Source organism: Triticum dicoccoides, chromosome 5B, assembly GCF_002162155.2.
Source record: "Triticum dicoccoides isolate Atlit2015 ecotype Zavitan chromosome 5B, WEW_v2.0, whole genome shotgun sequence".
NCBI lineage: Eukaryota > Viridiplantae > Streptophyta > Magnoliopsida > Poales > Poaceae > Triticum > Triticum dicoccoides.
Window position 1 is genome coordinate 362,337,271 of NC_041389.1, and position 18,109 is coordinate 362,355,379.

At 43.1% G+C, this 18,109-nt stretch overlaps 2 protein-coding genes across 2 annotated transcripts; one reads left to right on the forward strand and one right to left on the reverse strand.

Moving 5' to 3' along the window:
• Nucleotides 1–11,194: 11,194 nt before the first annotated feature.
• Nucleotides 11,195–13,754, reverse strand: LOC119309075. Its single transcript, XM_037585168.1, has 3 exons — nucleotides 13,602–13,754; nucleotides 12,895–13,097; nucleotides 11,195–11,673 (listed from the first exon to the last, which is right to left on the reverse strand). The coding sequence occupies exons 2-3, from the start codon at nucleotides 13,079–13,081 to the stop codon at nucleotides 11,471–11,473; spliced, it is 390 nt and encodes a 129-aa protein (XP_037441065.1). The 5' UTR covers nucleotides 13,082–13,097; nucleotides 13,602–13,754; the 3' UTR covers nucleotides 11,195–11,470.
• Nucleotides 13,755–13,924: 170 nt separating this feature from the next.
• On the forward strand, nucleotides 13,925–18,103 carry LOC119309076 (putative hydrolase C777.06c). The gene is made up of 12 exons (XM_037585169.1): nucleotides 13,925–14,243; nucleotides 14,329–14,492; nucleotides 14,613–14,725; nucleotides 14,958–14,999; nucleotides 15,080–15,135; nucleotides 15,322–15,398; nucleotides 15,594–15,713; nucleotides 16,237–16,313; nucleotides 16,400–16,463; nucleotides 16,705–16,755; nucleotides 16,832–16,880; nucleotides 17,874–18,103. The coding sequence occupies exons 1-12, from the start codon at nucleotides 14,048–14,050 to the stop codon at nucleotides 17,990–17,992; spliced, it is 1,128 nt and encodes a 375-aa protein (XP_037441066.1). The 5' UTR covers nucleotides 13,925–14,047; the 3' UTR covers nucleotides 17,993–18,103.
• The last annotated feature ends 6 nt before the right edge of the window (nucleotides 18,104–18,109 follow it).

Genomic DNA, 18,109 nt, shown 5'->3' on the forward strand with positions numbered 1-18,109 from the left:
CATTAGATTTTGCTACTATTATTGTTTGCTCCTATTCTGATGCATAGCATGCTTTTGTATCTGCTGTTGTACCTTACCCGCTTATCCTAAACTGCTTAGTATTGGTTGGTTAGTGATCCATCAGTGACCCTCCACCTTGTCCTTGTTGCCCCTGCTTCATCATCGAAGACTCGTTCAATGGGATCGAAGACCAGGCCCCGGCACTGCACATCACTTCCCCTTAGTTGCTCGACACTACTGGGTTACTATCGAGTGCCGAGGGTGAGACCTCATCAGCACTTCTGATGTTAACCCGGTAGTGTAGTTATTCGGTCGTGGTCATCGAGGGTGATTTCCTCCTTAACTACTTCCGATACGACTCTGTCGTGCAACCCCTCAAGTGTGGACCTCGAGGGTGGTTCCTCTTCCGTCCACCTTGATGATTACATCGAGTGGAATCCGTCAGGGCTGACTCCTCAGGTTTCCCCCTTGGTGTTAGACACACGGTTACTATGATTACTATGACTTTACATTGAACCATGTTACAAAAGACGGGTCGACCCTGAGGGGTACCCGTGCGAGCTTAATTCGAGTGATGTGGAGTCGGGTTGACCTGGAAGGTGCCCGCGAGATAATTACGAGGCGTGGCCGGGCATTCTTAGCCCTTGTCGCGAGTCCTCGAGATGGGGCGACGGGGTCACATCTTTCATGAGTCTCTGCTTGTTACCGCGTGATACGTCTCCAATGTATCTATAATTTTTGATTGCTCCATGCTACTTTATCTACTGTTTTGGACTATATTGGGCTTTATTTTCCACTTTTATATTACTTTTGGGACTAACCTATTAACCGGAGGCCCAGCCCAGAATTGCTGTTTTTTGCCTTTTTCAGTATTTCGAAGAAACAGAATATCAAACGGAGTCCAAACGGAATGAAACCTTCGGGATCGTGATTTTCCAACCGAACGTGATCCAGGAGACTTGGACCCTACTCCAAGAAGTCTCCGAGGAGGTCACGAGGGTGGAGGGCGCCCCCCTTGGTGTGCCCCCTACCTCGTGGGCCCCTCGGAGCTCCACCGACGTACTCCTTCCTCCTATATATACTGAAGGAAATATGCCCTAGAGGCAATAATAAAGTTATTATTTATTTCCTTATATCATGATAAATGTTTATTATTCATGCTAGAATTGTATTAACCGGAAACATAATACATGTGTGAATACATAGACAAACAGAGTGTCACTAGTATGCCTCTACTTGACTAGCTCGTGAATCAAAGATGGTTAAGTTTCCTAGCCATAGACATGAGTTGTCATTTGATTTACGGGATCACATCATTAGGAGAATGATGTGATTGACTTGACCCATTCCGATAGCTTAGCACTTGATCGTTTAGTATGTTGCTATTGCTTTCTTCATGACTTATACAAAGTTCCTACAACTATGAGATTATGCAACTCCCGTTTACCGGAGGAACACTTTGTGTGCTACCAAACGTCACAACGTAACTGGGTGATTATAAAGGTGCTCTATAGGTGTCTCCAAAGGTACATGTTGAGTTGGCATAACTCGAGACTAGGTTTTGTCACTCCGATTGTCGGAGAGGTATCTCTGGGCCCTCTCGGTAATACTCATCACCTAAGCCTTGCAAGCATTGTAACTAATGAGTTAGTTATGAGATGATGTATTACGAAACGAGTAAAGAGACTTGCCGGTAATGAGATTGAACTAGGTATTGGATACCGACGATCGAATCTCGGGCAAGTAACATACTGATGACAAAGGGAACAACGTATGTTGTTATGCGGTTTGACCGATAAAGATCTTCGTAGAATATGTGGGAACCAATATGAACATCCAGGTTCCGCTATTGGTTATTGACCGAGAATAGTTCTAGGTCATGTCTACATAGTTCTCGAACCCGTAGGGTCCGCACGCTTAACGTTATGATGACAGTTTTATTATGAGTTTATAAGTTTTGATGTACCGAAGGTTGTTCGGAGTCCCGGATGTGATCACGGACATGACGAGGAGTCTCGAAATGGTCGAGACATAAAGATTGATATATTGGATGACTATATTCGAACACCGGAAGTGTTCCGGGTGTTTTCGGAGAAAAACCGGAGTGCCGGAGGGTTACCGGAACCCCCCGGGAAGTAATGGGCCTTGATGGGCCCTAGTGGAGAGAGAGAGGGGCCGGCCAGGGCAAGAGGCGCGCCCCCTCCCCTTGAGTCCGAATAGGAAAAGGAAGGGGGGCGGCGCCCCCCTTGCCTTCCCCCTCTCCCACTCCTTCCTCCCCCCTCCTTCTTGGAATAGGAAAGGGAGGGGGCAAACCTACTTGGAGTAGATTTCCCCCTCCTATGGCGCGCCTCCCCCTTGGCCGGCCCCCTCCTCCTCTCCCCCTTTATATACGGGGGAGGGGGGCACCCCATAGACACACAAGTTGATCTACGGATCGTCCCTTAGCCGTGTGCGATGCCCCCTCCACCATATTCCACCTCGGTCATATTGTCGCGGAGTTTAGGCGAAGCCCTGCGCCGGTAGAACATCATCATCGTCACCACGCCGTCGTGCTGACGGAACTCATCCCCGACACTTTGCTGGATCGGAGTCCAGGGATCATCATCGAGCTGAACGTGTGCTGAACTCGGAGGTGCCGTACGTTCGGTACTTGGATCGGTCGGATCGTGAAGACGTACGACTACATCAACCGCGTTGTCATAACGCTTCCGCTTATGGTCTACGAGGGTACTTGGACAATACTCTCCCCTTTCGTTGCTATGCCATCACCATGATCTTGCGTGTGCGTAGGAAATTTTTTGAAATTACTACGTTCCCCAACATATACCTACGTATCCCCGAACGATCAGAACAGGAGCCAAAAACCTAATTCCACCGCCGCAACCTTCTGTATCCACGAGATCCCATCTTGGGGCCTATTCCGGAGCTCCGCCGGAGGGGGCATCCACCATGGAGGGCTTCTACATCATCACCATAGCCCCTCCGATGAAGTGTGAGTAGTTTACTTCAAACCTTCGGGTCCATAGCTAGTAGCTAGATGGCTTCTTCTCTCTTTTTGGATCTCAATACAATGTTCTCCCCCTCTCTCGTGGAGATCTATTCGATGTAATCTTCTTTTTTGCTGTGTGTTTGTTGAGACCGATGAATTGTGGGTTTATGATCCAGTATTATCTATGGAAAATATTTGATTCTTCTCTGAAATTCTTTTATGTATGATTGAGTTACCTTTGCAAGTCTCTTCGAATTATCTTTTTGGTTTGGCCAACTAGATTGGTAGTTCTTGCAATGGGAGAAGTGCTTAGCTTTGGGTTCAATCTTGCGGTGTCCTTAGTCAGTGACAGAAAGAGTTGCAAGGCACGTATTGTATTGTTGCCATCGAGGATAACAAGATGGGGTTTTTATCATATTGCATGAATTTATCCCTCTACATCATGTCATCTTGCTTACGGCATTACTCTGTTTTTACTTAATACTCTAGATGCATGCTGGATAGCGGTCGATGAGTGGAGTAATAGTAGTAGATGCAGAATCGTTTCGATCTACTTGTTTTGGACGTGATGCCTATATACATGATCATTGCCTAGATATACTCATAACTATGCTCAATTCTGTCAATTGCTCAACAGTACTTTGTTCACCCACCGTAGAATACTTATGCTCTTGAGAGAAGCCACTAGTGAAACCTATGGCCCCCGGGTCTATTCTCATCATATCAATCTATATCACTTTATTTACTTGCTTTGTTTTTACTTTGCTTTTACTTTTCACTTTGCATCTATCTATTAAAAATACCAAAAATATTATCTCTATCAGATCTCACTCTCGTAAGTGACCGTGAAGGGATTGACAACCCCTAAGCGTTGGTTGCGAGTTGCTATCGTTTTGTGTAGGTACGAGGGACTTGTGCGTGGTCTCCTACTGGATTGATACCTTGGTTCTCAAAAACTGAGGGAAATACTTATGCTACTTTACTGCATCATTCTCTCCTCTTCGGGGAAATCCAACGCAGTGCTCAAGAGGTAGCAAGAAGAATTTCTGGCCCCGTTGCCGGGGAGGCTCACGCAAGCAAGTCAACCATACCAAGTACCCATCGCAATCCCTATCTCTCGCATTACATTATTTGCCATTTGCCTCTCGTTTTCCTCTCCCCCACTTCACCCTTGCCGTTTTATTTGCCCTCTCTTTCCCAATCGCCTCCTCCTTCCTCTTTTGTTTGCTTTCTTCCGCCTTACTTTTTCTGCCACTATGTCTAAAATTGGGGAGATTATCGTCAATATGAACAACAATGATAATACAGAAAATCTCGAGGCTTCGGCCGATGAACCTCCTATCTTGCATACCAAAAAGTTTCGAATCGGTAGTGGTAAAATCATTGGCAAAGGCGTAATCCAAGATTTCTTTACTTGTGCCGGTGCTTTACCTTCCACGGGCTGTTCTATTCTTCATAGAACTAGTAGCCTTGCGGATGTTATAGCTATGCTTGTGGTTGAACTTGAAAGACAATTTGTGCATATGCACCCTTGCATACAGAGAATTTTCTTAGAATTCTCTAATATTGAGCACTCTTCTATTAAGCGCGTTGTTACTATCTTTTTGGCTCATGAATTTAGATTTATCATAAGAGAAGCCAAAGAAATCTTTTCGCACTATAGGGTGGACACCGGTCGTCCACCCATAGAAGCAATCCTCTATATCAAGAGGAAATTAGACGTTTTCAATCTTCGGACTATGTCGCTTTCAATGAAAACCTTAGAAAAAAGGTCCCTATCAATGTCTTAGTTGATTGCATTAACGAGCTTAATAATGATTTTGCCCTTAGAAATAATGAGCTAGGATACTCTCTCGAGTATAAGCTCACAAGATTTTGCCAAAAGAATGCTTTCAGTGATGAAATAGTTGTGCACTATGAAGGGCCAAGGGAGGAACCCGTTCCTTCCGTGATTGATCTTGGGGATTTTTGTCCCGCTAAATTTAGCCCTTTTGATTATTTTTGCTTGCCTCAAAGGAAAATTGCCGCCGAACGTAGGGAATACGAGATGAGCTTTCAAGATCTATCTTATTATTACGGCACGACCTAGATCTATCCTTACTTTTATGCCTAGCTAAGGGCGTTAAACGATAGCGCTTGTTGGGAGACAACCCAATTTTATTTTGTGTTTTTTGTTTTTGCTTCTGTTTAGGAATAAATAATCCATCTATCTTCTGTTTGGATGTGGTTTTATGTTTTAATTAGTGTTTTGTGCCAATAGGACCTATAGGATAACCTACGATGATAGTTGATTTGATTCTGCTGAAAAACAGAAACTTTGCGCGCACGAATTTAGTTATGATAAATCACAGGAGTGTGCTTTTGCGTTGATTCTTTTTGCTGCTGATCAATAAACAAATTGTCCAGGACTTCCTATTTTTGTAGAATGTTTAGAGTTCCAGAAGTTTGCGTTAGTTACAGATTGCTACAGACTGTTCTGTTTTTGACAGATTCTGTTTTTCGTGTGTTGTTTGCTTATTTCAATGCATCTATGGCTAGTAATTCAGTATATGAACCATAAGGAAGTTGGAATACAGTAGGTTTAACACCAATATAAATAAAGAATGAGTTCATTACAGTACCTTGAAGTAGTCTTTTGTTTTCTTTCTCTAACGGAGCTCACGAGATTTCTGTTGAGTTTTGTGTTGTGAAGTTTTCAAGTTTTGGGTGAATTCTTTTGATGGATTATGGAACAAGGAGTGGCAAGAGCCTAAGCTTGGGGATTCCCATGGCACCCCCAAGATAATCCAAGGACACCAAAAAGTCAAAGCTTGGGGATGCCCCGGAAGGCATCCCCTCTTTCGTCCACTTCCATCGGTAATTTACTTGGAGCTATATTTTTATTCACGAACATGATATGTGTTTTGCTTGGAGCGTCTTGTATTATTTGTGTCTTTGCTTGTTAGTTTACCACAATCATCCTTGTTGTACACATCTTTTGAGAGAGCCATACATGAATTGGAATTTGTTAGAATACTCTAGTGCTTCACTTATATCTTTTGAGCGTGATATTTTTGCTCTAGTGCTTCACTTAGATCTTTTAGAGCACGGTGGTGGATTTGTTTTAAAGAAACTATTTGATCTCTCATGCTTCACTTAGATTATTTTGAGAGTCTTTAATAGCATGGTAATTCGCTTAATGTTAATATACTTGGTGTTCAAGATATGTGAAACTTTCTTTTGAGTGTGTTGAATGCTAAGATAAGTTTGATGCTTGATAATTGTTTTGAGATATGAAGATGGTGATATTTGAGTCATGCTAGTTAAAGTAGTTGTGAATTCAAAGAATGCTTGTGTTGAAGTTTGTGATTCCCGTAGCATGCACGTATGGTGAACCGTTATGTGATGAACTCGGAGCATGATTTATTTATTGATTGTCTTCCTTATGAGTGGCGGTCGGGGACAAGCGATGGTCTTTTCCTACCAATCTATCCCCCTAGGAGCATGCGCGTAATACTTTGCTTTGATAACTTCTAGATTTTTGCAATAAGTATATGAGTTCTTTATGACTAATGTTGAGTCCATGGTTTATACGCACTTTTTCCCATCCTTCCACCTTTGCTAGCCTCTCTAATACCGCGCACTTTTCGCCGGTATCATACACCCACCATATACCTTCCTCAAAACAGCCACCATACCTACCTATCATGGCCTTTCCATAGCCATTCTGAGATATATTGCCATGCAACTTTTCACCGTTCCGTTTATTATGACACGCTCCATCATTGTCATATTGCTAGCATGATCATGTAGTTGACATTGTATTTGTGGCAAAGCCACCGTTCATAATTCTTTCATACATGTCACTCATGATTCATTGCATATCCCGGTACACCGCCGGAGGCATTCATATAGAGTCATACCTTGTTCTAAGTATCGAGTTGTAATTGTTGAGTTGTAAGAAAAATAAAAGTGTGATGATCATCATTATTAGAGCATTGTCCCAAGTGAGAAAAGGATGATGGAGACTATGATTCCCCCATAAGTCGGGATGAGACTCCGGACTTTACAAAAAAAAAGAGGCCATAAAAAAAGAGAAGATAAAGGCCCAAATAAAAAAATGAGAGAAAAAGAGAGAAGGGACAATGCTACTATCCTTTTACCACACTTGTGCTTCAAAGTAGCACCAAGATCTTCATGATAAAGAGTCTCTCATTTTGTCACTTTCATATACTAGTGGGAATTTTTCATTATAGAACTTGGCTTGTATATTCCAATGATGGGCTTCCTCAAAATGCCCTAGGTCTTCGTGAGCAAGCAAGTTGATGCACACCCACTTAGTTTCTTTTATAGAGCTTTCATATACTTATAGCTCTAGTGCATCCGTTGCATGGCAATCCCTACTCACTCACATTGATATCTATTGATGGGCATCTCCATAGCCCGTTGATACGCCTAGTTGATGTGAGACTATCTTCCCTCTTTTTGTCTTCTCCACAACCACCCTTCTATTCCACCTATAGTGCTATATCCATGGCTCACGCTCATGTACTGCGTGAAGATTGAAAAAGTTTTGAGAATGTCATAAGTATGAAACAATTGCTTGGCTTGTCATCGGGGTTGTGCATGATTTAAATACTTTGTGTGGGGAAGATGGAGCACAGCCAGACTATATGAATTTGTAGGGATAACTTTCTTTTGCCATGTTATTTTGAGAAGACATGATTGCTTTGATTAGTATGCTTGAAGTATTATTATTTTTGTGTCAATATGAACTTTTGTCTTGAATCTTTCGGATCTGAATATTCATATCACAATTAAGAAGATTTACATTGAAATTATGCCAAAGTATCACTCTGCATCAAAAATTCTTTTTTATCATTTACCTACTCGAGGACGAGCAGGAATTAAGCTTGGGGATGCCTGATACGTCTCCAACGTATCTATAACTTTTGATTGCTCCATGCTACTTTATCTACTGTTTTGGACTATATTGGGCTTTATTTTCCACTTTTATATTACTTTTGGGACTAACCTATTAACCGGAGGCCCAACCCAGAATGTTGTTTTTTGCCTTTTTCAGTATTTCGAAGAAACAGAATATCAAACGGAGTCCAAACGGAATGAAACCTTCGGGATTGTGATTTTCCAACCTAACGTGATCCAAGATACTAGGACCCTACTCCAAGAAGTCTCCAAGGAGGTCACGAGGGTGGAGGGCGCGCCCCCTACCTCGTGGGCCCCTCAGAGCTCCACCGACGTACTCCGTCCTCCTATATATACCTACGTATCCCTGAACGATCAGAATAGGAGCCAAAAACCTATTTCCACCGCCGCAACCTTCTGTATCCACGAGATCCCATCTTGGGGCCTGTTCCGGAGCTCCGCTGGAGGGGGCATCCACCACGGAGGGCTTCTACATCATCACCATAGCCCCTCCGATGAAGTGTGAGTAGTTTACTTCAGACCTTCGGGTCCATAGCTAGTAGCTAGATGGCTTCTTCTCTCTTTTTGGATCTCAATACAATGTTCTCCCCCTCTCTCGTGGAGATCTATTCGATGTAATCTTCTTTTTTGCCGTGTGTTTGTTGAGACCGATGAATTGTGGGTTTATGATCCAGTATTATCTATGGAAAATATTTGATTCTTCTCTGAATTCTTTTATGTATGATTGAGTTACCTTTGCAAGTCTCTTTGAATTATCTTTTTGGTTTGGCCAACTAGATTGGTAGTTCTTGCAATGGGAGAAGTGCTTAGCTTTGGGTTCAATCTTGCGGTGTCCTTACTCAGTGACAGAAAGAGTTGCAAGGCACGTATTGTATTGTTGCCATCGAGGATAACAAGATGGTTTTTTTTATCATATTGCATGAATTTATCCCTCTACATCATGTCATCTTGCTTACGGCATTACTCTGTTTTTACTTAATACTCTAGATGCATGCTGGATAGCGGTCGATGAGTGGAGTAATAGTAGTAGATGCAGAATCGTTTCGATCTACTTGTTTTGGACGTGATGCCTATATACATGATCATTGCCTAGATATACTCATAACTATGCTCAATTCTGTCAATTGCTCAACAGTAATTTGTTCACCCACCATAGAATACTTATGCTCTTGAGAGAAGCCACTAGTGAAACCTATGGCCCCCGGGTCTATTCTCATCATATCAATCTATATCACTTTATTTACTTGCTTTGTTTTTACTTTGCTTTTACTTTTCACTTTGCATCTATCTATTAAAATACCAAAAAGATTATCTCTATCAGATCTCACTCTCGTAAGTGACCGTGATGGGATTGCCAACCCCTAAGCGTTGGTTGCGAGTTGCTATCGTTTTGTGTAGGTACGAGGGACTTGTGCATGGTCTCCTACTGGATTGATACCTTGGTTCTCAAAAACTGAGGGAAATACTTACGCTACTTTACTGCATCATCCTCTCCTCTTCGGGGAAATCCAACGCAGTGCTCAAGAGGTAGCACCGCGCGTTCCTAATCCACTACGATTTGGATATTTGATCCGAGGGGCCTCTGGCCTGATAGCACTAACCATCACGTGGGCATAGTATGGGCGTTCTGCGTCGTATGCATCAGCCGAAGCTTAATAGACGTTAGTGACTGAGCGGCGCGCGCCGGATTGGATTGGTAAGCACCTGCCTTTCTAAGGAGGTAGCTAGGTCTGCTCACCGGCCACGTTCGCAACGTGCAGGAGTTCTCGGGGCGATGGCCCATGACCCCTGGGGGCATAGGTTTAGTCCGGTGTGCTGACCTCTCTATTAGGCCTAGGTCGGGTTGCGGCGTATTGTTTGGCCGAGGCCTGGCATGACCCAGGAAAGTGTGTCCAGCCGGAGTTAATCGAGCGTGGTGGGTAAGTTGGTGCACCCCTGCAGGGAAGAAAACATCTATCGATAGCCTGTCCTACGGTAACGGACACTTGGAGTTGTATCCCGATCGATACAACTAGAACTGGATACTTGAGATGAGAAATGGATATGAGAAATGGATAGTTTGGCTCTAGGATTGCTTTCTCGTTGAGAGTCGAGAAAGGATCTCTGGCCGAGGTTGATAACACTACTACTACTTTACCTTACGCTACTCTTATCTCTTCTGATGCTGCAAGATGCTTGGAGCTGCTTGAAGATGCTAATCTTCGATAGGCTAGGCTTTCCCCTTCTCTTCTGGCATTCTGCAGTTCAGTCCACAGATACAACCCATTTCATTGATACTGATGCATAAGTAGTGTAGATCCTTGCTTGCGAGTACTTTGAATGAGTACTCACGGTTGCTTTGCTACCCCTTTTCCCCCTTCTTTCTTCTTTCTGGTTGTTGCAACCAGATGGTGGAGTCCAGGAGCCAGATGCCACCTTTGACGACTGCTACTACCCCGAGGGTGTCTACTACCACGTGACGGACGCCAATGATCAGGAGTAGTTAGGAGTCTCCCAGGCAGGAGGCCTTGCCTTTTCGATTGATGTTGCTTTGGTGCTAGCCTTCTTAAGGCAAACTTGTTTAAATCATGTATGTACTCAGATATTGTTGCTTCCGCTGACTCGTTTGTATTCGAGCTTATGTATTTTTTTTATTTGTGTCTAGAGTTGTGTTGTGATATCTTCCCGTGAGTCCCTGATCTTGATCGTATACATTTGCGTGTACGATTGAATCGGAGGCGTCACACCAAGGCCCGGCGCAACACCATCCATGGAGTTGTATTCTTCTAACTAAGATGACTTCCAAGACAAAGTTGTTTCTTATGTAGGTAACTTTGATCTGTGCCTCGTTCTTCAATGGTGCTAGAATTCTGTGATCCGTGCCTCCTTCACCGTCCAAGTCTAGCACCATCATAGAATCACTAAACGCTCTTATATTTCATTACGGAGGAAGTACTATATATGCTTCTATCAATATTTGAGTTAGTGCTACACTAAACCTACACTGGGATGTGGTCCTGAATTTCGGTTTTAGAATTATTTCCCCACTAAGCCAAAGGCGGATGAGGATGGTCATCTTATGAAGGGGATCGGGGTGGCCTCATTGTTGGATATACCCTGTCGCTGCGCTGTTTCCGAAAATCGACCAAACAAGCAAGGTGACCAAGCTGCAAAATCTTTTTTTTTCAGCTGCAGTTTCCGAGACACCGCCATACCATTGTTGAAAGCAGTGTTTCAACCAATGAAATCCATCCCATTTATGGCACCTAGAAGGTCTACGGTGTGCCCAAGCAAATGACAAAAGTGTCAAGTGATAAATTGCATACAGCTTCTTGGCAATTCAAACACAACAAAGTAGTTGTACAGTCATGTCACATTTTATACATCTTCTGCTCAACGTAAGCGGCGGCGATACGATGGAGCATTCAGCTCTTGCAGCGATAGAGTTTGGCAATGCAAAATACAAAGATTGCAAGTGGATATGATGCAAATAATGCATCCACCTGGACATAGCCCACATAGTTTTCACAGCCACTGAAAATACTGAAGACACAATGTACACGATGCGGTCGATCTTCACTTGTCGGATTCTTTCTTCGGATGGATGGCCTCAACGATAGCTTCGATCTCTTCCTTGGCACGTTCAAACACGCCCGGGCCTTTGACTTTGCTGACCGGCGTGTCCTCACTTATATCATTGCTTGTACCATGAGTTTCGTTCTCGTGGGTCTTCTTATGCATGTCTGCCTTGCTGTGTTCCTTGGAATCCTTGTGCAATTCTGCAGGTAAATTAGAACGGTGCATAATAATCAAGACAGGGTACTAAACAGAGCACTGCCAAAAGAACCTCATCTACCATGTATGAGGAAAGTAACACAAAGAATCAGGAATGAAGGAATTGAATACTAGGTTCCAAAGGAGGTACTGTTATCCTTTACTCCTTGTATATCCTTATTACTCTATTCTTCAATCAAAATGGTTGCTTCTAGAGAAGCTATATTTCAGAAACATCTTTTATACTGATGATTTTTGGTCACAAAGTTTTATTGTTTCAAAGTTTGGGTAATATTAGGTTACAAACCATAATATTGTATGCTCAAGAAGTTCCCATTATAACTTGACAAAGCTGGACATCCAAATCTTGGTCTCAGAAATCTCCGGTACACAAAACACTACTCCTCAACAAGGTGAAATGAATTTCCAAACTTGATTTCAGGAGGTACTATTATCCTTTGCCCTTCTTGTATATACTTTATATTTCTTTTTTCTTCTATTAACATGGAAGGCCTGCTTTGTATATAGCTTTTAGAGAAGTGATATCTCAGAAACATTTTTCATGCTTGAATTTTTGTCCACAAAATTATATTGTTTCAAAGTCTTGGTGATGTTAAGTTATAAACCTCAAATACATACACCCAAACTACCTCCATAACACCTTGGACAAAACGGAAAATTCAAATGTTTCCAGTCTCTCAGAAAACAGAACTCCGTTACACAGAACACTACTCTTCTCAACAAGGTGAAGTGAAAATACCACAGAAACATACAACAGCTTAATAGTTCATCACTGCAAACAAATTAACTGAATATGCAGAAATAAAACAGCAAACAGAAATTTCCTGTGAGCCCATGTCTTAGCATTCAACACAAAGCACTGTTTCCAGTCAAACCCTGTCAGCTCTCAAGAATTGAAAAGCTGAAACTTGTGGATATGATTGCTTCTATTGCAAAATGGCAAGTCCTAAGGTTGTAACTTAGGTAGACTCGGTTCAGAAAAGAACAATTTGAGTGGTATAAACACTCTCAATTGGACAAGCCCCATAGGTAAAGGAGCACAAAGATGTGAATTTTCACTCTATTGGACCATTGTTGTTCCTCTCTTATCCTACCCATCTTTCTTCCCATCTAATTTCTACTGTGAGCATAATTCAAGGTATGTAATTGGAGCAATACTTGTCAGAGTTAAATTAGGCAAAATGACTTCAACTTAAGTAAATTACCACCCTCCTTCCCGCGGGGACTGGAATGGTGCTCCATCTTATCGTGAACAGCCGCCACAAGAGCCTCGATCTCTTCCTTGGTCCGTTCAAACAGATTGGGGCCCCTGACCTTCTCCACAGGTGTGTTCTCGCTTATGTCGTCGCTTGTTCCGTGCGTCTCCTTTTTGTGGATGCTGCCTTTGTTCATTATACGCACCACCACTCTGTTGAAATATGCAACAGCTTTCAGTGTCAGTAGTAGTGCACAAGAAACTGAAATGAAACAAGAGATTTGCACTCGACCAAAAATGCCTTCATACAATGAATTGGAACAGCAACACGTGGTGCCAAGCTTGCTTTGCAGGAAGGCATAAGGGTTAACTAAAAAAAGCACCAAGTACCCCGAGATCAAGAGGTTAAGCATCTAAAGTGCTTCGGTAACAAACAGGAAATTTCTAATAAACTGGTCGCCTACAACTTCAGAAAATCTGCACAAATCGACATGGTTAGCTTGCTGCGATCCCAGCTAACCGCGGCGAACCTTTTGGCACTCCACTAGAGACGGCAAGAAATGTTAATCCTTCATCGGCTGATCCCATGGACGAGCGATCTAGCCTATCCCGGGATCGGGCAAACACAGACAGCACGTGAAGTACGAGGATGGCAAGAAAGTTTTTGAAACAGAGCGGGAGAGGGAGACAGAGAGAGAGAGAGAGATAGGTTCGTGCCTGTGGGGGTCTGTCGTCTCCGGCGAGCCGGCGCGGCGAATTCGATCTCCTGCGTGCTCCGGCCTCCGGGAGCACGAGAGATTCGGACTCTGGCAATTGGGAGAGGAGACGATAGGACAGGAAGAGAAGTGGGAGAAGAAAGAGACGGAATTATTCCTCGGCCCAGGCTGAAAGCCCATGTAAAGCCCACTTATGGTATGTTGACCCACATGTCAGTGAACAGGGCTCACTGGACTATTGACCCACATGTCAGTGACAGGGCCGTCGGAAGAGGCGCGGGGCTTTCTTGACCGTCAGGCAGGGAACATCGGGCCCACTTGCCAGCGTCGCTCCCCTCCCGCAACGCGGTCAGACAGGCGACAAGTGGCCAGCGTCCGCGGAGACCCCGTCGATACCGACTCGCCGGCCGCCGCCGCAAGACAGACAGACGCATCCGCGCTTTCCCGATGTCTGGGGCCACCGCCGCGGGCGCGATCGCCGCTCTCCTGCGTGCCCACCGCTTGCCCATGCTGCATTCGCCGTTCGCGTGCTCGCTCGCCGCCGCGCGCTCTCTGGGCGCGCATCTCCCTCCCCGCGCCCCGGCGGCCGCCGCGCCGCTCTCCTCCCGCCTCTCCCTCGCGCGCCTCCGCTCCGGCGCTTCCTGTACGTATACAATCGTAATTGCATAGTTTACTGGTTGCGCCTCGGCTGTTCGACGTAATGCCTGTACCCGTGGTGATCCTTCCAGCGCGCTTCTTCTCCTCCTCCTCCTGCGCCCCTGGCAGCGCTGTCTCTTCCTCGGCGGCGGAGCACGAGGAGCCGCCGAAGTCGGAGCTCATCTTCCTCGGCACGGGCACCAGCGAGGGCGTCCCGCGCGTCAGCTGCCTCACCGACCCCTCCAAGACTTGCCCCGTATGACCCTCCACCTACATCTCGTTATCAACCGCCGGTTGACTCGCTTTGTTCTGCTTTCTCACAGTGCTCGCTGCTCGGTGTGATGTTGGCTGTTTGTTTGTTATGTCCTGTTCGCAGGTTTGCACCAAGGCAGCAGAGCCAGGGAACCGGAACCGGAGGCGCAACACCTCCATTCTCCTGCGCCATGTCACGCCGTCTCGCACCTCTAACATTCTCATCGACGCTGGCAAGTATGCGCTACTTCTTGCACTGCCAGTTGCTTCTCCTCTCGTTCTTGACGCTAGAGCTATGGGTAGGAATAGTAGAAAACACCCAGAGTGTATCACTGTTTTGAAGCAGAGAACCTGAAATTTCTTCCATTCATAGTAGCTGATATAGAAGCTGTTTTTGTAAATAATGCGCATCTACAAAGTAAAAAAATGGTAATAGTTATCACACCCTGATGCTTTGTTCTTCTGTCAGGTTTTTCTACCATTCTGCGCTCCAGTGGTTCCCTGCTTTTGGGTACTGAACTGTTCACATCCTCTATTAGTATTTGCTTTAAAGAAACGCAAGTGTTGTTAACGTTTTGTACTGATCTTCAGGTTGAGGGAGATTGATGCTGTCATTATTACTCATTCTCATGCTGATGCAATTGGAGGTCTGAGTGGTTCCAACCTTCTCAACTCCTATGCACCTTATAATTGAATGCTTATACGATTTTTAAAAGTCCCGTCTAGTGTAAATGCTTTCCGCAACACAATTTTGTTTCTATTAATCAAGACGAGAAACCCATCGTACTTGTGGCTTTTCCCTTTCCAAAAAGATAACAGCATGAATGGTGCAGGTCTTGATTGTCTTCGTGATTGGACGAACAATGTCCAGCCCTCCATCCCAATTTATGTGGCACCGCGTGATTATGAGGTTTGAAAATCTTGTACTTAGTTATGTTTTATGTTATTTTTTCTAGTATTACAGCCTCAGAAAATTTTATGGAATATACATGAAAATCCATTATGCCATTCTATTAAAAAATTATGGCCTTCCCACTTTTAGTTTTATATATCTTTACAGCTGGCTCAGTTTTCTTTCCTTTCCTCCTTTGCTGGTTTGTATCAGGTGATGAAGATGACACACCACTATTTGGTCGACACAAGTACGGTTATACCTGGTGCTGCAGTTTCAACATTGCAATTCAACATTATGAAAGAGGAACCATTTACTGTTCAGGATCTTGAGGTTGGTAATCTGAAACAACAACTTCAAAGCAAGGAGTGTACTTATACTTCTAAGCTGTTTGCTTACAAATTACAATTGATATTCTCCTTTTAGACTCAGTGAGATGTAGTAAGGAAATAGTCCATGTAGTCAGGTATACAAATGTGTATTTAATTCCTTTATTTTGGTCAAATATAATGGGATGGGATCACTTAATTGATTGATAGTGTTGTTAGTAACAGCCAATAGGGCAAATTTACCAGCGCAATTCAGACAAGATGCCTTCCAGTAAGTTTGAGTAAATCTGTTTTCATTGATGGCTCGAGGTAATATGGAGAACTTTTGGGTAGAAACATAATATGGAGAACTTACCAACCTGTGGCTGTGGAGCTAAGTAAACCTGTCATGGGCTCAATTTTTATGTATCCTGCTCAAATGCAAAATTACTTATTCAATATGTCCGTATGTGTTGAGTATACTTGGGATTCATGACAGAGTCTCCTGTTCAATTTATTTTGCTAAAGATGTAATGTCTACATTTCAGGTAATTCCTTTGCCTGTATGGCACGGTCAGGGTTACCGTTCCCTTGGTTTCCGTTTTGGTGACATATGCTACATAAGGTAGATTGAGTTCACTGGAAGGTCTGTTTATTGTAAGACTTGTGTTGTTGGTAGGCATCTTATCTGAATTGCTCTGATGTTTGCAGTGATGTCAGTGATATACCTGACGAAACCTATAAACTTCTGGAAGACTGTCAACTTCTTATATTGGTATTCCTTTTTTTTTCTTGCATTTCTAAACCATGAAATTGTTTCATTGGACTGTTGTATGCTGCTAACTTTGTTTTCTTGCGTATCTCTGATTTTTGAATCATGAAATAGTTAGATTCATCTGAAAGATGTACATTTCTTATGCTGCTAACTTTTGTATTGACCTACTTGTGCATCTCTCTTGAGTATTCACTGTTGACTATGAATTGGATTGATCTTGGTTTTATGTAACTTACTACAGGATGCTCTTAGACCTGATCGTTCTTCTTCAACACACTTTGGATTACCTAGGGTAAGTTCTAACACATTAGTTCTACCTTCTTACTATTTCACTGTATCCAGTTATGATATATTCTTCAACTATACAGGCCCTCGAGGAAGTCAGGAAAATCAAACCAAAAAGAACACTGTTTACCGGTATGGCCTGACTAACCAATCATTTTGTTGCTTCTTTTTATACTTCCTCCGTTCCTAAATATAAGTCTTTTTAGAGATTCTAATATATACATCCGTATGTAGTTCATATTGGAATCTCTAAAAAGACTTATATTTAGGAACGGAGGAAGTACAAATTTATAGTTAACTTTTTTTCCTTACAAAATAGCTCAGGAGTTGTATTGAGATTAGGGCATGGGATCTGTTGTTTTATTCCAACTCCTTTGTTTGGTATCTAATGGGAATTATGTGTGGGAAATTGACAGAGAAGTTTATTCTGTTATTTGTATAGTGGGAATTGGTGCAAGATTAGACAAGAGACAATGACATAAGTCATGATGAAGGGGTTAAGATGTCATCACTAAAACAATTTCCTCCCAATTCCCACCCCTTCCCTTGTTAATAAAACGGTGGGGGTTGGACTCTCAACTGTCATGTTTAATCCCTCATCAATTCCCATGCCCCCTAACCATACAATGTATTTAAAGTCTCATACCCCTTCAATCCTCACCCCCTAGCTCTAATCACACCCAACCAAACATGATGTCAGTGTCAGCTCTTAAGTGCATTTTGGAGTTTCTCTGGATCCACAAAACATAACACACTCTTAAACAGACTGCAGAGTTTGCAACAGAAAAGTTTAACATGATTTTAGTTTACAGTTGAGAAATGTTACCTATCTGTTGTTTAATATCTAGAAAAGTAACAAGGAGATGATTTCACCTCTCAAATACTTGTCCAAGAAAGTAATAAATTACGCCTGAACACATTAAATCTCAATATTTATGTCGAACACAGTTCATAATTATTGATTCCAGGAATGGAGTCTTGGAAACTTTGTCGCAATCTTTTCTTCTTGACATGGAACTATGGGAAGCTTATAGCCTTATTTGATCAAATGGCATGTTTTGCCTCATCTTCCATTATTTTGATTATATTGCTATTGTTTTAAACTGGACTGAATGGTATCTTCAGGGATGATGCATTTAATGGACCATGAGAAAGTGAACGATGATCTTGCCAGGCTGATGGAAACAGAGGGGCTTGACGTCCAGCTTAGCTATGATGGTCTCAGTATACCTGTAAGGCTCTAGAACTATTGGACACACGTGCTACGTTATCTCTTAGGCACTGTTGAATGATGGTTACAGATTTTCTGTAGTTCCATTTCAGTAAAAATGATCACAACATGTAATCCGTTGAATTCCTTG